Source organism: Bos indicus, chromosome 6 (assembly GCF_029378745.1).
Source record: "Bos indicus isolate NIAB-ARS_2022 breed Sahiwal x Tharparkar chromosome 6, NIAB-ARS_B.indTharparkar_mat_pri_1.0, whole genome shotgun sequence".
Taxonomy (NCBI): Eukaryota; Metazoa; Chordata; class Mammalia; order Artiodactyla; family Bovidae; genus Bos; species Bos indicus.
In genome coordinates, this window is record NC_091765.1 from 116,000,523 (window position 1) to 116,018,670 (window position 18,148).

Consider the following 18,148-nt stretch of genomic DNA (forward strand, 5'->3'; position numbering starts at 1 on the left):
GCCAAACAATCTGATAAAAAATGCGCCAAAGATCTTAACAGACACCTCACCAAAGATACCCAGATGGCAAGTAAGTACAGGAAAAGACATTCAACATCACATGTCATCAGGGAGATGCAAGTTAGAACAACGAGACACCACTACACAAGTGTCAGAAGGGCAAAAACGCTCAACTCCGACACGCAATCAGGGCCAGAACTGAAGCGACAGAAACCTTCTTCCTTGCTGGCAGAGGTGCAGCCACTTTGGAAGGTACTTTCTTACAAAGCAGAACACACCCTGAGCCTGCAATTCAGCAACCTCACTCCCTTGGAGCTGACCCACAGGACTCAAAAACTTACACCCACACAGAAACCTGCACACAGGTGTCTAGATCAGCTTTATTCAGAGCTGCCAGAACCTGGAAGCAACCACAGTGTCCTTCAGGAGGGGAACAGATAAACAAACTGTGATGCCTCCAGACAATGGAATATTGTTGGTGCCACGGGAAAATGAGCTGGCATGCCAGAAAGACAAGGCTTCTGCTTAAAGGCACGTCACCGAGTGAGAGAAGCCACTCTGAAAAAGCTACGTGCCGGTGCTAAGCTGGCATTCTCCAAGAGCGGGACAGTGCAGACCGCAGAAAGCCTGAGTAATGGCCGGAGCTGACAGAGGGAGGGAGGGGCAGGCAGAGCACGGAGGGGATTCAAGGCAGTGGAAACCACTCTGCATGACCCACAGTGGTGAAGACACGTCCTCATACACTTGTGCAAGCCCACAGAACACACACCACAGAGTGACCCTAGGAGAAACTGTGGGGTCCAGGTCTGCTGATGGTGACCAGGTCCCCCTGGGGGGGAACGGGACGGCGGGGAGGCTGTGCACCTTTGAGGACAGAGGAAACGCCGTGCCTTCCCCTCAGTTTCATTATAAACCTAAAACGGCTCCAAAAGACAGTCTTTTGAAAAATAGAAAGAAGCCCAAGGTTTGAATCATGAACCTGCTTCATCCTGACGGCTGGCCTCAGACAAGTCCTTAGCCCCTGCAGGACCAGTCACCTGCCTGGACGAGCACAGCACCACCGTCTCAGGGTCCCTGAGGTCAGACCTCTGTCCCCGAGGAGCTGAGACCGCGTGGAGCTGGACGGGGCTGACGGGCACTTCCCACCAAGCAGACAGACGTGAGGCAACTGCCATCCACCCTACGCTCCTGTCAGTGACGGCTCCCCGGCACAGCGGCAGTGGAGAGGAACCCCTCGTGGGGGACGCACTCAGAGAGAGGGCCGACGCCCATACTTCAGGTAACGCTTCGGCCACTTTCCAGGGCCTCTCCTCCCCAGCCCCTCCCCGGCCCAACGGGGACGCCCAGGCGAAAGCTGCCGTCCACCCGTCCATGCCGCAGGTGGCCCAGCTGGAGTGGGTGGGAAGGCGGCCCCAGCCAGGCAGCTCAGACCCTGGAGCTGGGGGAGGGGCCCTCGAGGGCAGAACCCCCGAGCCCGGCCACTGTGGCGATGTGCTCAGGCCCTGTGATCACAGCCGTGTTTATAAAGGCAGGGTCTGCACTCAGACACAGCACAGGGCCACCCGGGCGTCGAGGGAGGGAAAACCCTGAGGGACTTCCAAACCCTCTGTCTGGAAGCTTTCTTTCAAGTGTTTCATGTCAGACCTGGGAAGGGGTCAGGTCTTGACCCCCTCCTCTACTCTGACCCCACCCGACCCACCAGCACCTTCCCGGGATTTTCAGCTTCTGGGAACAAAGGTGTGAACAAACGCAGAAGAGGCACTTCAAACCACAAAGGTCCTCTGAGAAGAATTCCTCTCAAACCAGCTGAGCGGCGAGCCAGCCCCCTTGTTCCGGCCGCGCCCCACGTCTCGCCCTCCCTCCAGCACCTGCGGGCCCCGCGTCCCGCCCTCCCGCCAGCACCGGGGCCCCGCATCCCGCCCTCCTGCCAGCACCTGCTGGGCCCGGTCTGGCTCAGATGGTACAGAACCCTCCTGCCAACTCTGGCAGGTTTGATCCCTGGGTTGGGAAGACCCCTGGAGGAGGAAACAGTAGCCCACTCCAGTATCCTTGCCTAGGAAATCTCATGGACAGAGGAGCATGGCGGGCTATAGTCCATGGGGTTGCAAAGAGTCGGGCAGGACTGAGCAACTGAACGGAACTGAACTGAAGGGATCACGCGCACAGTCCAAGCCTCCCCGAGCTGTCTGCGGTGGCTTCAGCTGCTGCTTCTCGTAGCAGCACCTCCTTCGTGGAGGAAACGCTGCGGGGAAGCTCCCTGTCCTGAAGGGAGCAGGCTGAGCGTCCAGAACCTGCCCCCATGGCACCCACCGCAGTAGGAAAGGATGGGAAGCGGGGAGGAGGGCCTCACCCCGACCGGGAGCTCACTGCCCCTCCACTGCCGCCTGTCCCACCCGACGCCCGCCTGGGCCCCACCCAGAGCCCCAGTGAACCCAAGGGAGGTGCCATGAGGCCTCCAGAGGCGCCCGGGCCGGGCGGGAGGAAGCGGGCCACGCAAGTGCCGGCGTCCATCAGTAACTGACCAAGTCAGGAACCACGCTCGCCTCCCCGACCCTGCCTCCAGGCTCACCTTCTTGTCTTCCTTGGTCTTCCTAACACTTCGATGGGGGCCGAAGATGTTCTGCACGCCAAGGGCCTTCCTGGCCCAGTCCCTGCGCTGGGTGCTGGGCGGGGGCTGGGCTGGGCTGCCCTCCACGCGGTAGCGGTCAGCGGGAATCTTGCTCATGGGCGGGGGCAGCGTCCCACAGTTGACGCTGGACCAGCCGTCCGTGGAGTCGGTGTAAGACTCCTGGTCGCTGACGTGCCCACACTGCCACTGCCGCAGCACGTGCACTGGGAGCCACCGCTGGCTGGAGCCGCCACCGGGGCCCACAGCGCCCCTCCGGGAGGGCGGGACCGGGCACCTCAGGGGGCCGGGGGGGCCCTCCACGTGCGGAGCGGGCCCCAGGTGCTTACCGAGGTCCCGGCACCTGTCAGCCTGCGGGGCAGCCTCGAACGGGGCCCCCTCAGGGTCGAGACAGAAGGCCCCGTTCCAGGGGGCAGTCCAGGGCTGGGGGCCCCTCCCACCCGTGCCCTCCCAGGCGCCGCCGCCGGGGCCGTGCCTGCTGGAGGCGGCGCCCAGGTCCACCACGAGCACGCGGCTGCTCCTGTCCTCGGGGCTGAAGTTCCCGATGCCGCTGTCGCTGTTGCTGCTGGTGCTGGTGTTCTGGTGGGCATCGGCGTCCCCGTCAGCGAAGGCCCGGGCCCGCACGCCCTCGATCAGCTCGCCCATGTCCCGGTAGAGCACGGAGATGAACTGCAGCACGGGCAGCGAGGACGCGGGGAACTCCAGGCAGCCGTTGGTGTCGGGGTCGGCCGTGCACTCAAACCCGAAACGCCGGGCGATGCCCTGGTGGATCTTGTGGCTGAACAGGTCGGGGTCCACCATGAACACGTGGCAGGACGTGCGCAGGGTGCCATCCTCCTCCTGCGCCAGGCTCCCATCGTCGCCCGCCTGCATGGTCACCAGCCCGAAAAACCTCCTGTCGTCTGGGCACACGGCGCTGAAGGCCAGCCTCTCGGCCGGGTAGCGGGCCAACACGGCCGCCTTGTCCGTGCACAGCTGCACGCAGTCGTGCATGACCTTCATGGTCACCAGCGAGTGGATCTTCTGCTCGGCCCGCAGGCGCCGCAGGCAGCCGCGGATGGCCTGCACGCTGTCCGACTCCAGGCTGCAGCCGGCAGACGGCAGCTCGATGGAGCCCAGGTAGCCCACAACCATGGCCACGTTGAGAATACTTGCATCCAGCCCAAAGTCCTCAGGAGCCTCCAGCCCCGCGCCGAAAGCAGAACCATGGTTCCCCGCTTTGGGCGTCTCCTCCTTAGAAGGCAGGCTGGGGTGCGGGTAACTTGCACTCTCATGGGCAAGGTCACACCGGCCAGCGGCCGACTCTGAAAGCGACCTCTGCTTCAGCTTCAGAGGCTCTGAACTGCTGGCTCGAAGGCCAGGGTTTTCAAAGATCATGTTGAAAATCCCTCCTGACTGCATTTCCTCAACGACTCTCTCTGCCCTGTTTATTCCTAAAGCCTTAGAGTCGAGCTTGGGCTTCAGCCAGCCTTTTCCTTCGTAAAAGCCGAACTCCTCGTCACTGGAGCAGGACTCCAGGTGGCCGCCGCCCTCCGCGATCACCATGTGCAGGACCCCAGAGCACTTCCCGATTAACTTCACCACGTCTTCATGGGACGCTTTCTTCACGTTGATCTCGTTGACGGCCAGGATCTGGTCGCCGGCACGGAGGCCCACGAGGTCGGCGGGGCTGCCCCTGAGGACGCAGCTGAGCACGCAGGGCGCCTGGCCCGAGAGCGTGAAGCCGTAGCCGGCCCGGCCCCGGGCCACCTCCACGCTGCGCAGGCGCGGGGGCGCCGGGTCCCCCGCTCGGAACATGTCCGCCGCGCCCGGTACATCGCTCACCCCACCGGCCGGCCCATGGCGCGAGGCTGCCAGCAGCCAGTCCGGTCTCCTCGGAGGGGTGCCCTGCGGAGGAAGAAGAGAGAGCTGGTTGTTGAAGATCGCACCCTGTACGGTGTGCTTGCTTAAACTCGAACGCACAGTCCCCAGCGCAGCCACCGCGGGGTCAATGCGCAGGAGGGGCACGGTCGCTGTGTAGCCCAAGGGGCCCCCTTGAGGGGCAGGCCTTCTATCCTTCCGACCCCCACCTCGGCCCACCCCACTCACAGTGTGAGGAGCACAGGACTCCAGCAGAAGCTGCCCCCTCGGGTCTGGACGCAGAGAGGCGCATCCTGGGACCCCCAGGGCCCCGGTGGGCCCCCACCCCGCCCTGGGGGCAGTGCAGAGCCCCAGGGGGAGTGGCCACCCCTAGTCCAGCCTGGCTTCGATCACCACTGCTGTCCACACCAAGTCCACCCCCAGGAAGGGCCGTCTGCTGGTTCTCTCTCACATCCGCCACCCTCTCTCCAGTAACTGATTTTGAACAAGGCGTGGTGTGGAGAGAACACACCAGCCTGAAACAAGTCCTGCAGGATGGAGGCCACCCCGCGGAACAGACGAGACAAGCAAGGAGAGCACGGGAATCTGTACTTAATTGTCCCACAGGGACGACTGCACAGTGAAAAGGACTGGTTGTCACCAGGAACAAACCCGGGTTGGGGTCCCCAAGGCCACCCCGGCTTCCAGCAGGAGGACGCGCAGGACTGGGCACATTGGTCCTCTTGGCTCCAATCCATCACAGCAAGAAGCTGCAAAGCAGAACCAGCAATGGGAGAAGGTCCAGTGGGGGAGGGGGTGGGGTCCAGGGGAGACGGGCCCCAGCTTCCAGAACCCCGTCCCGAGGACACACACGGACCCCCAGAGACACGTGCGCCCAGGGAAGCTTGTCACAGACTCAGAGCCAGGGTTCTTACTGGGGGGCCGGCCCTGCAGGCCCCTTTGCTGGGCACTCAATCCAGCCCCAGGGTGGAGGGTGTAAGCACAGAGCATGGAGGCACAGGGAGCCCCCATCTGTGGGGGTGCTGGGGGCCCTCCCGACACCCCAGCTCCTGGATGCCAGCCCCACACGTGGGCCTCTCGGAGGACGGCAGTCAGGACCGCTGGGAGGACCCCTCTCCTCACAAAACCCTTTAAAGCTCACTTCCAAAAGCAACACACTGAGTAAATTATACTGTGAAGATCCAAGATATAATAGAACATGTTTTTTTAAAGAGTGTATGTTTTTTAAACAATTGTTTTAACATTGTCAGAAGAAATTCTCAGGTCTTGGGAAACAGTTTCCAGTAACAGAAGCCTAACACAAAGTAACTGATGCTCCCCACCAAAAAAGTGCAAGAGCTGGACAAAAGGGAAAGCATGTTATCATAGGACTACAAGGGCAGCCTCAGGCATGACAAAACAATGGTCTGCAGGATGTATGTTTAATTATTTTATGATGAACAAAGAATAATTTATTTCTAAAGTGGAAGTGAAAGTCGCTCAATCGTGTCCAACTCTGTGATCCCATGGACTATAGAGTCCATGGAATTCTCCAGGCCAGAATACTGGAGCGGGTAGCCTTTGCCTTCTCCGGGGGATCTTCCCAACCCAGGGATCGAACCCAGGTCTCTCACATTGCAGGTGGATTCTTTACCAGCTGAGCCACAAGGGAAGCCCAAGAGTACTGAAGTGACTAGCCTATCCCTTCTCCAGTGGAGCTTCCCGACCCAGGGATCAAAGCAGGGTCACCTGCATTGCAGGCGGATTTTTTACCAACTGAGCTATGAGGGAAGCCCTAAATCACCACATTATTTCATATCTGAGTGATGCCAAATTAACCATTCAAATATGACTGGAATTAATGCCCATCACTGAAGGTGTGTTTATCAGTCTGCCATGTACTGTCCTCCACTCTTCCCACCGGATCTCCTAAAGGGGTGTGGGCTGAAACACGCCCCAGAGCCACCCACGTCCAGACTCCTGGAGCCTGTCACCTCACAAGGCCAAGGGGACCCTGCAGATGTGATGAGGGGAAGGGTCCTGGGAGGGAGGTCCCCCTGGATTCACAGGGTCAGGGAGGACATGACCACAGGGTCATCGTCAGAGGGAAACAGGAGGTGGGAGTCAGAGAGAGGCCTTGATGAGGGCAGCAGAGAGCAGAGCGCTTGGCCTGGAAGGTGGGGGGTGGGCCCCCGGGGGCCTCCAGGAGGGAGCAGCCCCTCCTCCACGCAGGCTTCCCCAGAGACGCTGATTCTGGGCTCCTGGCAGGGCTGTCTGGGAGCTTCATAGTTGGGCAGGCATGTGTGTAAGATGTCACTGTGATGCAGGTGTGACTGTTATTCCCATTTTGCAGATGAGGAAACAGAGGCACAAAGAAGTAACTTGTCTTCAGCTGCAGAACTACTCAGCGTCAGAGGTGGGCTTGAACCTGCTGCTCTGGGCTTCCCCGCTCCCCACACAAAGGGCTTCCGAGAGGAAGCAGAGCGGTACTGGCAGGAGACCACCAGCAGACCCCTGTACCTCAAACCCACCCCCAGCGCCACCCTTTCCCAGCAGGGGCCTCCAGCCACCACCCTGGCTGCTGACACCAAAACCCACCAGGCACCGCCTTCCCCAGACACCCCTCGGGGACACACACACACAGCCCCGGAAACACACCAGATGCATGCTGACCGCCCTGTGCCCCAGCCACCTCATCCCCCAGTCCATTCCAGCCCTGCTCCACGGCCACTCCAGCGCATCTGCCTCCCCCAGCCACAGGGCCCGAACCACCCAGGGCCCTGGAAGACCACAGGCGGCTGCGCTCATCGAGGCCACCACCCAGCAGCGCCCTTGCCCAGCTTTCACCCTGAAAGGGCCCCTTTCCACACCCGCCGGCATCAGTAAGGCCCGTCACCTGTTCATCGGTGTCACCAGCAGCCTGCCACGCGCTGGACGGGGCCAGACATAGGACTGTTAGGAGGGAAGGTCCCTTCCTGCGAAGAGCCCTGGGCAGGGGTCGAGGAACCAGAGGCCCCCATAGCAGCAGCTTCTGAGGGTGTCCGCAGCCCCGCCGGCAGCTCCCAGGCGACCCAGGAGGCACCCCCCCCACCACTGTGCTCCCTGCAGATCACTGCTGCCGGCTCCCCATCCCTGTCCCCTCTCCCTGAGGACCCGCTTCCTCTCTGAATGCAAAGCCCCCATGTGGGTAACCCCGTGGCCTGACCACCCGCTGAACTCTCTCCTAGGCGCCAACCCCATTTCCCGAGCTCTCAGCCACGTGTCACCCAAACACGACCCTGCCCCTACGCCCACCCAGCCACCCAGGCCCTGTCCCTTGTCCCCGGCACCTTTGTCCCCCTGATGCCCCACCCTGGGCCTTCTCCATGCCTCTGCTCGCGCCAGCAGCCCCACTCAAGGTCACGTATGTCCACACGCTACTCCCTGGCCTCACGCTGATCCTGCACCCCAGAGACCTCACTGCAGGCCCCCGCAGCCACCCCGCCTCTCCCACCCACAGCTGCTCCCGCCGCCCCACCTGCTGCGCCCACTCCAGTCCACCACGCTCTCCGCCCCTCTCCAAAGTCACACTCGCAGCCCCAGGGCCCTCAGCACCCCCGTCAACCCTGACAGTCTCCCCCAGCCATTCACGACCACCCAAACCCACCCGGGGGCCCGGCTCTCCCCTCCCTGTGGCCTGTCTCTTACTTTACAGAGAAGACAAACCCCACCAGCCCACCCCGCCCCCACCACCCCACCCCACCCCACCCCGACCAGCCCTCCCCCAGCAGTGCGCACCCTCCCCTCTCCTTCAGGCCAGCATCTCCCCTGGACCCTCAACACCGTCCCCACCACCTCGGGGTAAGGGGGACGGACACCACCTGCCGGGGTCTGAAAATACCCAAACCTCTCTAAACACGGAAGGAGTAAATGCCTCCTTCCCCAGGGCCACGCTGCCGCTCCCCCAGGCAGCTTCTTAAGGGCTCATCCGTACTGGGGGCCCAGCCCTTGGTGCCTCTGAACACCACTCACACCAGCCACCGAGGACCACACGGCCCGGACCAGCAGGCGCGCCGGGTCCTCTCCCCCAACTGCTCAGCAGACTCAGCAGATTCCGCACGTGCGCGTCCCCCCAGGCTCCTCCACGTGGCTTCTCTCCCTGCCCCCGGCAATCACGCCCACCCCAGAGAGGGTCTCCCACCTTCTGATCTCCACCTGCAACTCTTGGGCAAGCTCAAGGCCCCACAAACTCAACAGTCAAAACAAACCCCCTTCCCCAAATCCACCCCCTCTCCGTGACTGGCCCGCCACTCGCTCAGTCACATAGCAGGGGGTAAGGGGGGTGGCCAACACAAGTGGGGGCTCCCAGAAAGACTCCTGAGACCCCGATCAGGACACGTGGAGATTCACACAGATGCATTTTCAACTGCAGAGGAAGGAACACTTCTGAATGCATTCTATGAACCAGTACCACCCTGATACCAAAACCAAATATATCACAAGAATAAAAAATTAAAAGCCAATATCACTGATGAATACAGATGCAAAAATCCTCAACAAAATATTAGCAAACTGTATCCACAACATATTAAAAGTACACCATGATCGGGTGGGATTTATCCCAGGGATGCAAGGATTTTTCAGTATCTGCAAATCATTGTGATAGACCACATTAACAAACTGAAGAATAAAAATAATATAATCATCTCAGTAGATACAGAAAAAGCTTCTGACAAAATTCAACATCCATTTATGATTAAAAAAAAAAAAACTCTCCAGGAAGTACACATAGAGAGAACCTACCTCAACATAATAAAGGTCACATATGACAAACTCACAGCTAAGATCGTACTCAGTGGTGAAAAGCTGAAAGCATTCCCTCTAAGATCAGGAGCAAGACAAGGATGCCCACTCTCACCACTTTTATTCAACACAGTCTTTGAAGTCCTAGCCACAGCAATCAGAGAAGAAAAAGAAATAAAAGGAATCCAAACTGGAAAGGAAGAGTAAAACTCTGCAGATGATACAATACTATACTGAGGAAATTCTGAAGACACCACCAGAAAACCACTAGAGCCCATCAGTGAGTCTGATAAAGCTGCAGGATACAAGATCAATAGACAGAAACCTACCGCATTTCTATTCACTAACAACGAACCATCGGAAAGACAAACTAAGGAAACAATCACATTTCCCATCACATCAGAAGGAATAAATAGTCGTGAACAAACCTACCCGAGGACGTGAAAGACCTGCACTCAGAAAGCCACAGACGCCACTGAAAGAAGAGGCAGACGACACAGACGGACGGAAAACACACCACGTTCGCAGACTGGGGGACGGACACTGTGAAAACCTCCATGCCACACAAAGCAATCTGCCGTTTCGATGCGATCCCTACTAAAATGCCAAAGGCATTTTTCACAGAAATAAAACAAGTTTAAATTTTCTATTGAAACACACAAGACCCTGAATACCCAAAACAATCTTGAGAAAGAAGAACAGAGCTGGAGGAATCACACTCCCTGACTGCAGACTATGCTACAAAGCTACAGGAGTCAAAACAGCATGGTCCTGGCACAAAAGCTGACACACACACAGATCAACGGAGCAGAACAGTGAGCCCAGAAACAGCCACACATGCTTATGGCCAATTAATCCACAGCAAAGGAGGAAAGAATACACAGTGGAGAAAAGAATCCCTTCAGCAGGGCTGAGATAACTGGAGAGCTTCAGTGGATGAAATTAGAATGTTCTCTAACACCACATACAAAAATAAACTCAAAAAGCATCAAAACCCTAAATGTAAGGCCAGAAACCATAACACTCCCACATGAAAACATAGGCAGAACACTCTTTGACATAAATCATAGCAATATTTTTAATTCATTTCCTTAGCAAAGGAAATAAAAGCAAAAATAAACAAATGGAGCCTAATTAAATTTAGAAGCTTTTGCACAGCAAAGGAAACTATGGACAAATGAAAAGATAACCCACTGAATGGGAGAAAACATTTGAAACGATACGACCAGTAACGGCTTAATATCCAAAATACACAAACAGCTACTACAACTTAACATCAACAAAATACCTGATTAAAAAAGTGGGTGGAAGACCTGAATAGACATTTTTCCAAAGAAGAAGTGCAGATGGCCAACAAGCACATGAAAAGATGCTCAACGCTGCTAGTCCCTCGGGAATGCAAATCAAAACCACAATGAGATACCACCTCACACCCATCAGACGGCTATCATAAAAAAAGAACATGAATACCAAATGTTGGCGAAGATGTGGAGAAAAGGGAACCCTCATACCCTGTTGCTCACAATGTAAATTGGTGTGGTCACCGTGGAGGACAGTCTCACTCCTGGGTATATGAAGTGGAAAGTGGCTCAGTCGTGTCTGACGCTTTGTGACCCCACGGACTGTCCGTGGAATTCTCCAGGCCAGAACACTGGAGTGGGTAGCCTTTCCCTTCTCCAGGGGATCTTCCCGACCCAGGAATCGAATCGAGGTCTCCTGCGTTGCAGGCAGATTCTTTATCAACTGAGCTATCAGGGAAGCCCTCCTGGGTATATAATCCCCCAAAAAAAACTAACTCAAAAAGATACATGCACCCCGACGTTCATAGCAGCACTGTTTACAACAGCCAGAACACAGAAGCAACCGACGTGCCCAAGAACAGACAAACAGATGAGGAAGATGTGGTGAATACATGCAATGGAATACTGCTCAGTCATTAAAGAGTGAAATCCTGCCATTTGCAACGACACGGATGACTTGGAGGGTATTACGTAAGTGAAATAAGTTAGAGAAAGACAAATACTTATCACCTCCATGTGGAATACCATTTATATTATAATATCACTATACGTGGAATCTAAAAAATACAATAACCAGGGATTATAACAAAAAAGCAGCAGACACAGAGAACAAAATAGTGGTTACCAGTGAGGAGAGGAGTTGGAGGGGCAAGAGAGGCGGAGGACTAGGAGGTGCAGACTATTGCGCGTAAAACAAGCTACAAGGATGCATCGTGCAGCACAGGGAGCACAACCAGTACTTTATAGTAACTGTGAACGGAACACCACCTTTAAAATCGTGGCTCGCTATATTGTACACCTGTAACTTACATGACTTGGTACATCAACTATACTTTGACTAAATAAATAATTTGCCCTGCAAAAAGCAAAGCAAAACAGAAAAGATGAAGCCTCAAGCAAAGGTTATCACAGACAAGGAACAACCGTGCAGAGTCTGCAAAAATCCACAAGTGGCCCAGGGCGGGAGGACAGTCCAGGGCCGCGTCCACAGCGGAGCGGGGCACTGTGGGAAAGGGACAGGCCGGAAGGACGCGCCCAGGGGTGACTGGGGGGGGGGAAGCTGGGGATGGACTCAGCGACAATCCTCTCTGCTCGTCTGTCACTGGGCTGCCCGTAAGGCAGCCTGGAAGGGTTTCCCAAATGTGTAGTGTGTGTTTGGGGTTGGATGACTTAAATTGTAGATTACGTGGAAACACAAAATTATCCCTGGAGAACCTTAGAGGGAGCTGAAATCAAAGCCAGGCTTTAGCTTTTGGTGGGATGTTTGACCTCATTTGACTTAAAAAAAAAAAAAAAAAGAGTGGGAAAGGAGAGAAAGAAATTGGAAGAAATAGCAGAGGGATCCTATAGTAGTTAAAAGAAAGAAAAGACGCCCTCAGCCCCGCCCCCCGCGAAGTCAGGAAACACAGGCCCCGTGCTCAGGTCTCACAGACAGAGACAAGATTGGCGGTTCATCACAAGTGCCAAGCCACAGGTTACGCCCCATCTCCAGGGATGTCTGCAACAAGCTGCTTCTGCACAAGCAGCTGGTTACCACATGCCAGGGAACACCGCTCCAGTTACGGGTGGACGGGTGGAGGGGTGGAGGGAAGGACGGATGGGGAATGGGGAGGTGCATGGGAGAATGCAGGGATGCATGGACGGCCGGGGAGGACGAGGGAATGGATGGGGAAGAACGGATCGGGGGACTGATGGCAGAATGGAAGCATGAGTGGAAGAATAAGGCAGACAGAGGAACGGGTGGAGGAGGAGAGGGTGGACGGGGAGACAGATGAATAAATGGACGTGTGGATAGAGGGATGCACGGGGGAGGGAGGGATGGATGCATAGGTGGATGGACAGACGGGATCGGAGGATGGGTGAGCAGGGGTGGAGAGTGGGTGGGTGGAGGGACTGACTGAGTTCGTTAGTGGTGGCCAAAGTTTGCCCAATAACACCTGCTTGCCTAGTTGGTCCAAAAATTAATGGACCATTTCCCAGATCTACAGACAGACAAGAACCTTCCCATTCAAAGGGCCCATTAAGCACTAAGCAGGGTAAGTGAAAAAGTCCCCCCAAACCTTCAGAGAGAAAGGTCTTGCGCGAAGGACGAGACCCTGCCAGCAGGTGTCTGAGGACAGCAGAGCCCACCCCCCAGGTGCTAGGCCCCCGCACGCGGGCCATCAGGCAAGCGGAGGCTGTGGTGGGTGTTCAGGTGGGGGCACACCGAGGCTCTTAGTGATAGCTGTGCTATCAACACGCCCCGCCAGGACTTCAACCTGTGACGGCTGTAAACAGTGAGGGTGGTCAGAAAAGGCAGATGTCCAGCATGGCCGCCTGAGTGTGACGGTCAAGCACGGGGAGGAATGTGAGTCTGCGGCCGCCTGCACCAGCCATCAGGAGGGGCCCCGCCAGGAGCAGAGGCCCCTCTCAGCAGGGCTGGGCCCAGGGCCCACACACACCCTGGCAGAGGCACAGACTGAATCCACCAGACAGACAGACAGACAACAGGAGTGCTGCGGGCAGTGCCCCCAGACCCACCCTCCGCTCTCTGGCTGGCGGCCACAGCTGGGACCCGCCGGGCGCCCCACCCCCACCCTGAAGGACTTCTCAGCCTCTGCAGCAAAGAAGGAAGGACTCTTTTTAAAAGGCCCTCTGGTCAGGCAGGATCTGAGTGCAGAGCCTCACCCCTCCCCTGAAAGCCCGAGGTGCTAAAATAGCTCTACTGATAGGTCTCTGCCCACGTCCCACCCACGTCCGCCCCGCAAACTCGTAGGAGGCCTTTGCCAGGCTCAGCCAGGGGAAGCCCATCCTGGGGAACCCATTTTGGGGGGGAGCCTGTCCTGGGGGAGCCATCCTGGGGGCCCCCCTTCTGGCTGTGCCAACAGCTGAGACAGCACAGCAGGCCACTCGTCAGGGCCCTGGGCTGTGGGGCTGGATGCTGGGGCCAGCCAAGCCACGCCCCGCACAATGGAGACCCCAGAGCACCTTTCCTGGGGGCAGGCGAAGGCCAGGCTCACTCTAAGTCTTCCACCGTCTGAGGAGCCACAGGGCCTGGTGGGTAACAGGGGACCCCACGCAGCTCCCCAAGGGCAACAACTGGCTTGGGGCCCTCACCCCTACACCAGCCTCATCTGCACTCTCCCCTCTGCAATGTCCGTCCCAGACCACCCTCCCTCCACAGGGCCCAGCACTAGCCCAGAAGGCAGGTTTTGTGCGGGTGTGGGGACGTGCGGGTGTGCAGGTGTGGGATGTGCGGGTGTGTGGGTGTGCAGATGTGCAGGTGTGCAGGTTGGGGATGTGTGGGTGTGTGGGTGTGGGGACGTGCAGGGGGGGACCCGCAGGTGGGGGACATGTGGGTGTGGGGATGTGCAGGTGTGGGGGCGTCCAGGTGTGCAGGCGTTCGGGTGTGCGGGCGTCCGGGTGTGCCAGCGTCTGGGTGTGGGGGTGTGCGGGTGTGCGGGTGTGTGAATGCGCGGGTGTGGGGCCGTGCGGGTGTGTGAATGTGCGGGTGTGAGGATGTGCAGGTGTGCGGGCGTCCGGGTGTGCAGGCGTCCGGGTGTGCGGGCGTGCAGGTGCGGGGGTGTGGGGGTGCGGGGGCGTCCGGGTGTGCGGGCGTCCGGGTGTGCAGCTGTGCAGGTGCAGCGGGAGGGCTCTGCGTCCAGGTCCTGTGCCCCTTGGAGTGGGAGGACGTGCATGGCGAGCCTGCACAGAGCCGGGAACCGTCCAGGACTCGGCAGCACTCAGTGTTAGGATTTAATGACTCCAGTCCACAGAGGCTAAGTTTTCTACAAAGAACAGATCCGACCTTTGCCGTGAGGAAAACAGCTGACTGAAAAGGGCCCCATCCTCAGCCACAACCACCCCCCAGTCGCACACAAAGGAAGGCGGCTTCTCTGCAGCCCCAGGTCAGTCCTGCCCCACCAAGGCTCGGGAACCCGCCCTGCTGTGGGGTCTCAGGAGACACTGCGTGAGCTGGGAAGGGGACTGGCGAGGGCGTGAGGCCTCAGCAAGACTCCCGCCCTGGTCGCAGGAAAGCAGGTGCCAGGGCAGGGGGTGGGCTGCCCCTTCATGTCCGTCAACAGCAGTCTGGACCAGCACCAGCTCAGAAAGGAGGGGCAGGGAGGGGTGGGCACCACACAGGAGCAACCCGGAGAAAGCCCACTCGGGCACGTTCCCAGGCCCCAGAGAGCAAAGTGGCAGCCCACCTCACTCCCTGTCCCCAGACACCAGCACCTCATCACCCCGGCGCCCGAGCCAGCCTGAGACCTCCAACGATGGCTGCTGGCCCAGCCGCCCAGCCAGGTGGGCCTCATGGAGCCCCCCGCCCCAGGGTCCCAGCAAACATCCAAAGCGAGAGCCGTGGGGGCCGCGGGGGCGAGGCAGGCGGCCAGGGCCACGCGCCCCTCTCCGCTCAGGTCACCTGCCTCTTCCAAGTCCTGACCTGGACCCTGAGGGGTGTCCTGAGGCTCAAGGGCCAAAGCAGGCTGACACGCTCCTATCCAGGGGGAGGACGCCGCCAGGTGTCAGATCACAGGCAGGGAACCTGTGGAGGAGTGTTCAGGGACGGACGTTCACACGCGACGCACACAGGAAGCCCCAAGCTGAGATCCATTAGCCTGAGTCCAGGTCACAGCGGAGAGAGGGGACCCTGAGCTGCGGGCTCACGCGCGCGCACCCCTCCTGCGGGCAAGGCTGGGCCCCCAGCAAGCTCGCCAGGCTGCCTCTGAACTCATCCCGGCCCTTCGGCCCGACGCCCCCACAGGCCCTGGTGTCCCAACTGCTCACCCGCCCCCGCCTCTTCTGTGCACGACATAGTCCTGGCACCTGGGGTGTCCGCTGAAGGCCGCCGCATGCGGGGAAAGCTGTAAAAGATGGGCTCGCTGGCCCTCGCCGGCAGGAGCCCATGCAGAGGAGGGCTGGTCTCAGCGAGCTCGGAGGGACAGCCCTCGTCTGCTGGAGAGAACACCACGGAGGTTTCATGGGAGGCCCCCGAAGGTCTCAAGAAAGCGCTGTCCGTGGAAACCTGGCAGTGAGAGCTGAGTCACAGGGAGGACAAAAGGAAAGCGGGGTGCCGGCCCCCAAATCCTACTGGCGGGAGGCAGGCTGAGGAAGCAACTCAACTGCAAACGCGTGCGATCCTCGTGGGTGGGAAGGCGGAGCGCCAGTGTCCCCAGACCTTCGGATGGGGAGCTTCTAGCACGTCGGGGCTGTGCCCCAGGATGCCTGCACGTCGCTTTTGAGGAGCGTCTACAAGCTCATCCCGTGTCTGTCCCAACACCGCTCACTGCCGAGGGGGGGGCTGAGCGCCGGTCTCCTCAGTTCAGGTCCAGGATGGAGAGGAGGGCACCCCCGCAGCGGCACTCAGGGAACCCCTGCTGTGGAGCCTGCTGCGTGAGTCTTGGGGGGCATGTGTCTTGCCTGTGGGAGGGATGAGTCACTGAGGCTGGGGGCTGGACAGACAGGCGGCCTCCCAGGGGCCCCAGTGATCCTGCCTGTGGTCGCCCACTCTTGGCAGGCCCCTTCCCCAAGGACAGGCTCCACGAGGGCCCCCTTCAAACCAACCGAACATGCAGCTGTGAGACGAGGTCGCTTTCAAAGGCTCTCCTGCTCACCCCTCCCTCACTTGCTCCGAGAAAGGTCAGCCAGGCACTGAGCTGCCCTCAGAAGCCGCCCACGTGGCAAAGAAGGCCTCTGGTACCAGCCAGCAAGGCCGTGAGGCCCGCCAGGGGTCACACGAGTGACCCGGGACATGGATGCTCCAAGGCCACCAAGCATCGTGACGGTGAGCTTGGTCCTCCGCACCGCGCCCGGCCGTCACTCTGACGCCAACCTCGCGAGACCTGGCATGGAGCAGCCAGCTCAGCTGCAGCGGGCTCCTGACCGAAGGGACCAGGAGACATAAAACATTCGTCTTTTGGGGGTGGTCTGTCACACAGCAGCAGTAATGGACGTGCTACCTAATCCAGTAACTGACGTGCTGCCGAATTTCAAATTGGGAAAGGAGTATGTCAAGTCTATATATTGTCACTCTGCTTATTTAACTTCTATGCAGAGAAACAATGGACTGGATGAAGCACAAGCTGGAATCAAGATTGCCAGGAGAAATGTCAATAACTTCAGATACGCAGATGACACCACCCTTATGGCAGAAAGTGAAGAAGAACTAAAGAGCCTCTTGATGAAAGTGAAAGAGGAAAGTGAAAAAGTTGGCTTAAAGCTCAACATTCATAAAATTAAGATCATGACATCCAGTCCCGTCACTTCATGGCAAATAGGTGGGGAAACAATGGAAACAGTGACAGGCTATTTTGGGGGGTTCCAAAATCACTGCAGATGGTGACTGCTACCATGAAATTAAAAGATGCTTGCTCCTTGGAAGAAAAATTATGTCCAACCTAGGTAGCATACTAAAAAGCAGAGACGTTACTTTACCAACAAAGGTCCGTCTAGTCAAAGCTATGGTTTTTCCAGTAGTCATGTATGGATGTGAGAGTTGGACCATAAAGAAAGCTGAGCACCAAGGAATTGATGCTTGTGAACTGTGGTGTTGGAAAAAACTCTTGAGAGTCCTTTGGACAGCAAGGAGATCAAACCAGTCAATCCTAAAGGAAATCAGTCCTGAATATTCATTCATTGGAAGGACTGATGCTGAAGCAGAAGCTCCCAATACTTTGGCCACCTGATGCAAAGAACTGACTCATTTGAAAAGACCCTGATGCTGGGCAAGATTGAAGGCAGGAGGAGAAGGGGCGACAGAGGATGAGATGGTTGGATGGCATCACTGACTCGATGAACATGAGTCTGAGCAAGCTCCAGGAGTTGGTGAAGGACAGGGAAGCCTGGCGTGCTGCCATCCATGGGGTTGCAGAGAGTCGGACACGACTGAGCGACTGAACTGAATCCAATACGTGAATGCTGTCACTTGACTTTTCCCCATTCCTGCTGCACACACACAGGACAGCACGATGCTGGTTTCTAAGCAGCGATGCCTTGATTAAGCATTCTTCCCTCAAATCTAATCTGTGATGAGCTGATTAAGGGAATCCTGCTGCATAAACCAGAGATAAACTGACTGGAAATGGGGAAATCAGCTAATAAAGCCACTACCATCAGATGACGACCTGGGCAGCCACTGTCGCGTGGCCCCATTTCACAGAAGAAACCAAGGCTCGGGCCCCTTGCCTACACCATGACCAGAGGCAAGAGTCAGGACTCACCTCAGGGGGCCTGACTTCAGTCTGTGCTCTTGACCCTGGCTGCCCCCACTTCTTCCATCGGCATGCGAGCCAATGCCAGTGTAGAGGCTGACCTCCCCTGAAGCATTCTCGCAAACAAAAATTATCCACCTGCTTCTCAAACGGCCCGTCTCAATTCCTAGGGAGCTTCACCTCCCACGTTT

General features: G+C 57.8%; 1 protein-coding gene across 5 annotated transcripts in view; it reads right to left on the reverse strand.

The window, feature by feature from the left end:
• Positions 1-18,148, reverse strand: part of RGS12 (regulator of G protein signaling 12) — a 115,466-nt gene that overhangs the window by 86,263 nt on the left and 11,055 nt on the right. For all 5 annotated transcript variants that reach the window (XM_070791890.1, XM_070791891.1, XM_070791889.1 and 2 more), the window contains exon 2: positions 2,570-4,513. In XM_070791890.1, the coding sequence (XP_070647991.1) occupies positions 2,570-4,423 (1,854 nt within the window). In that variant the 5' untranslated portion in view covers positions 4,424-4,513. The remainder of the gene's footprint in view (positions 1-2,569; positions 4,514-18,148) is intronic.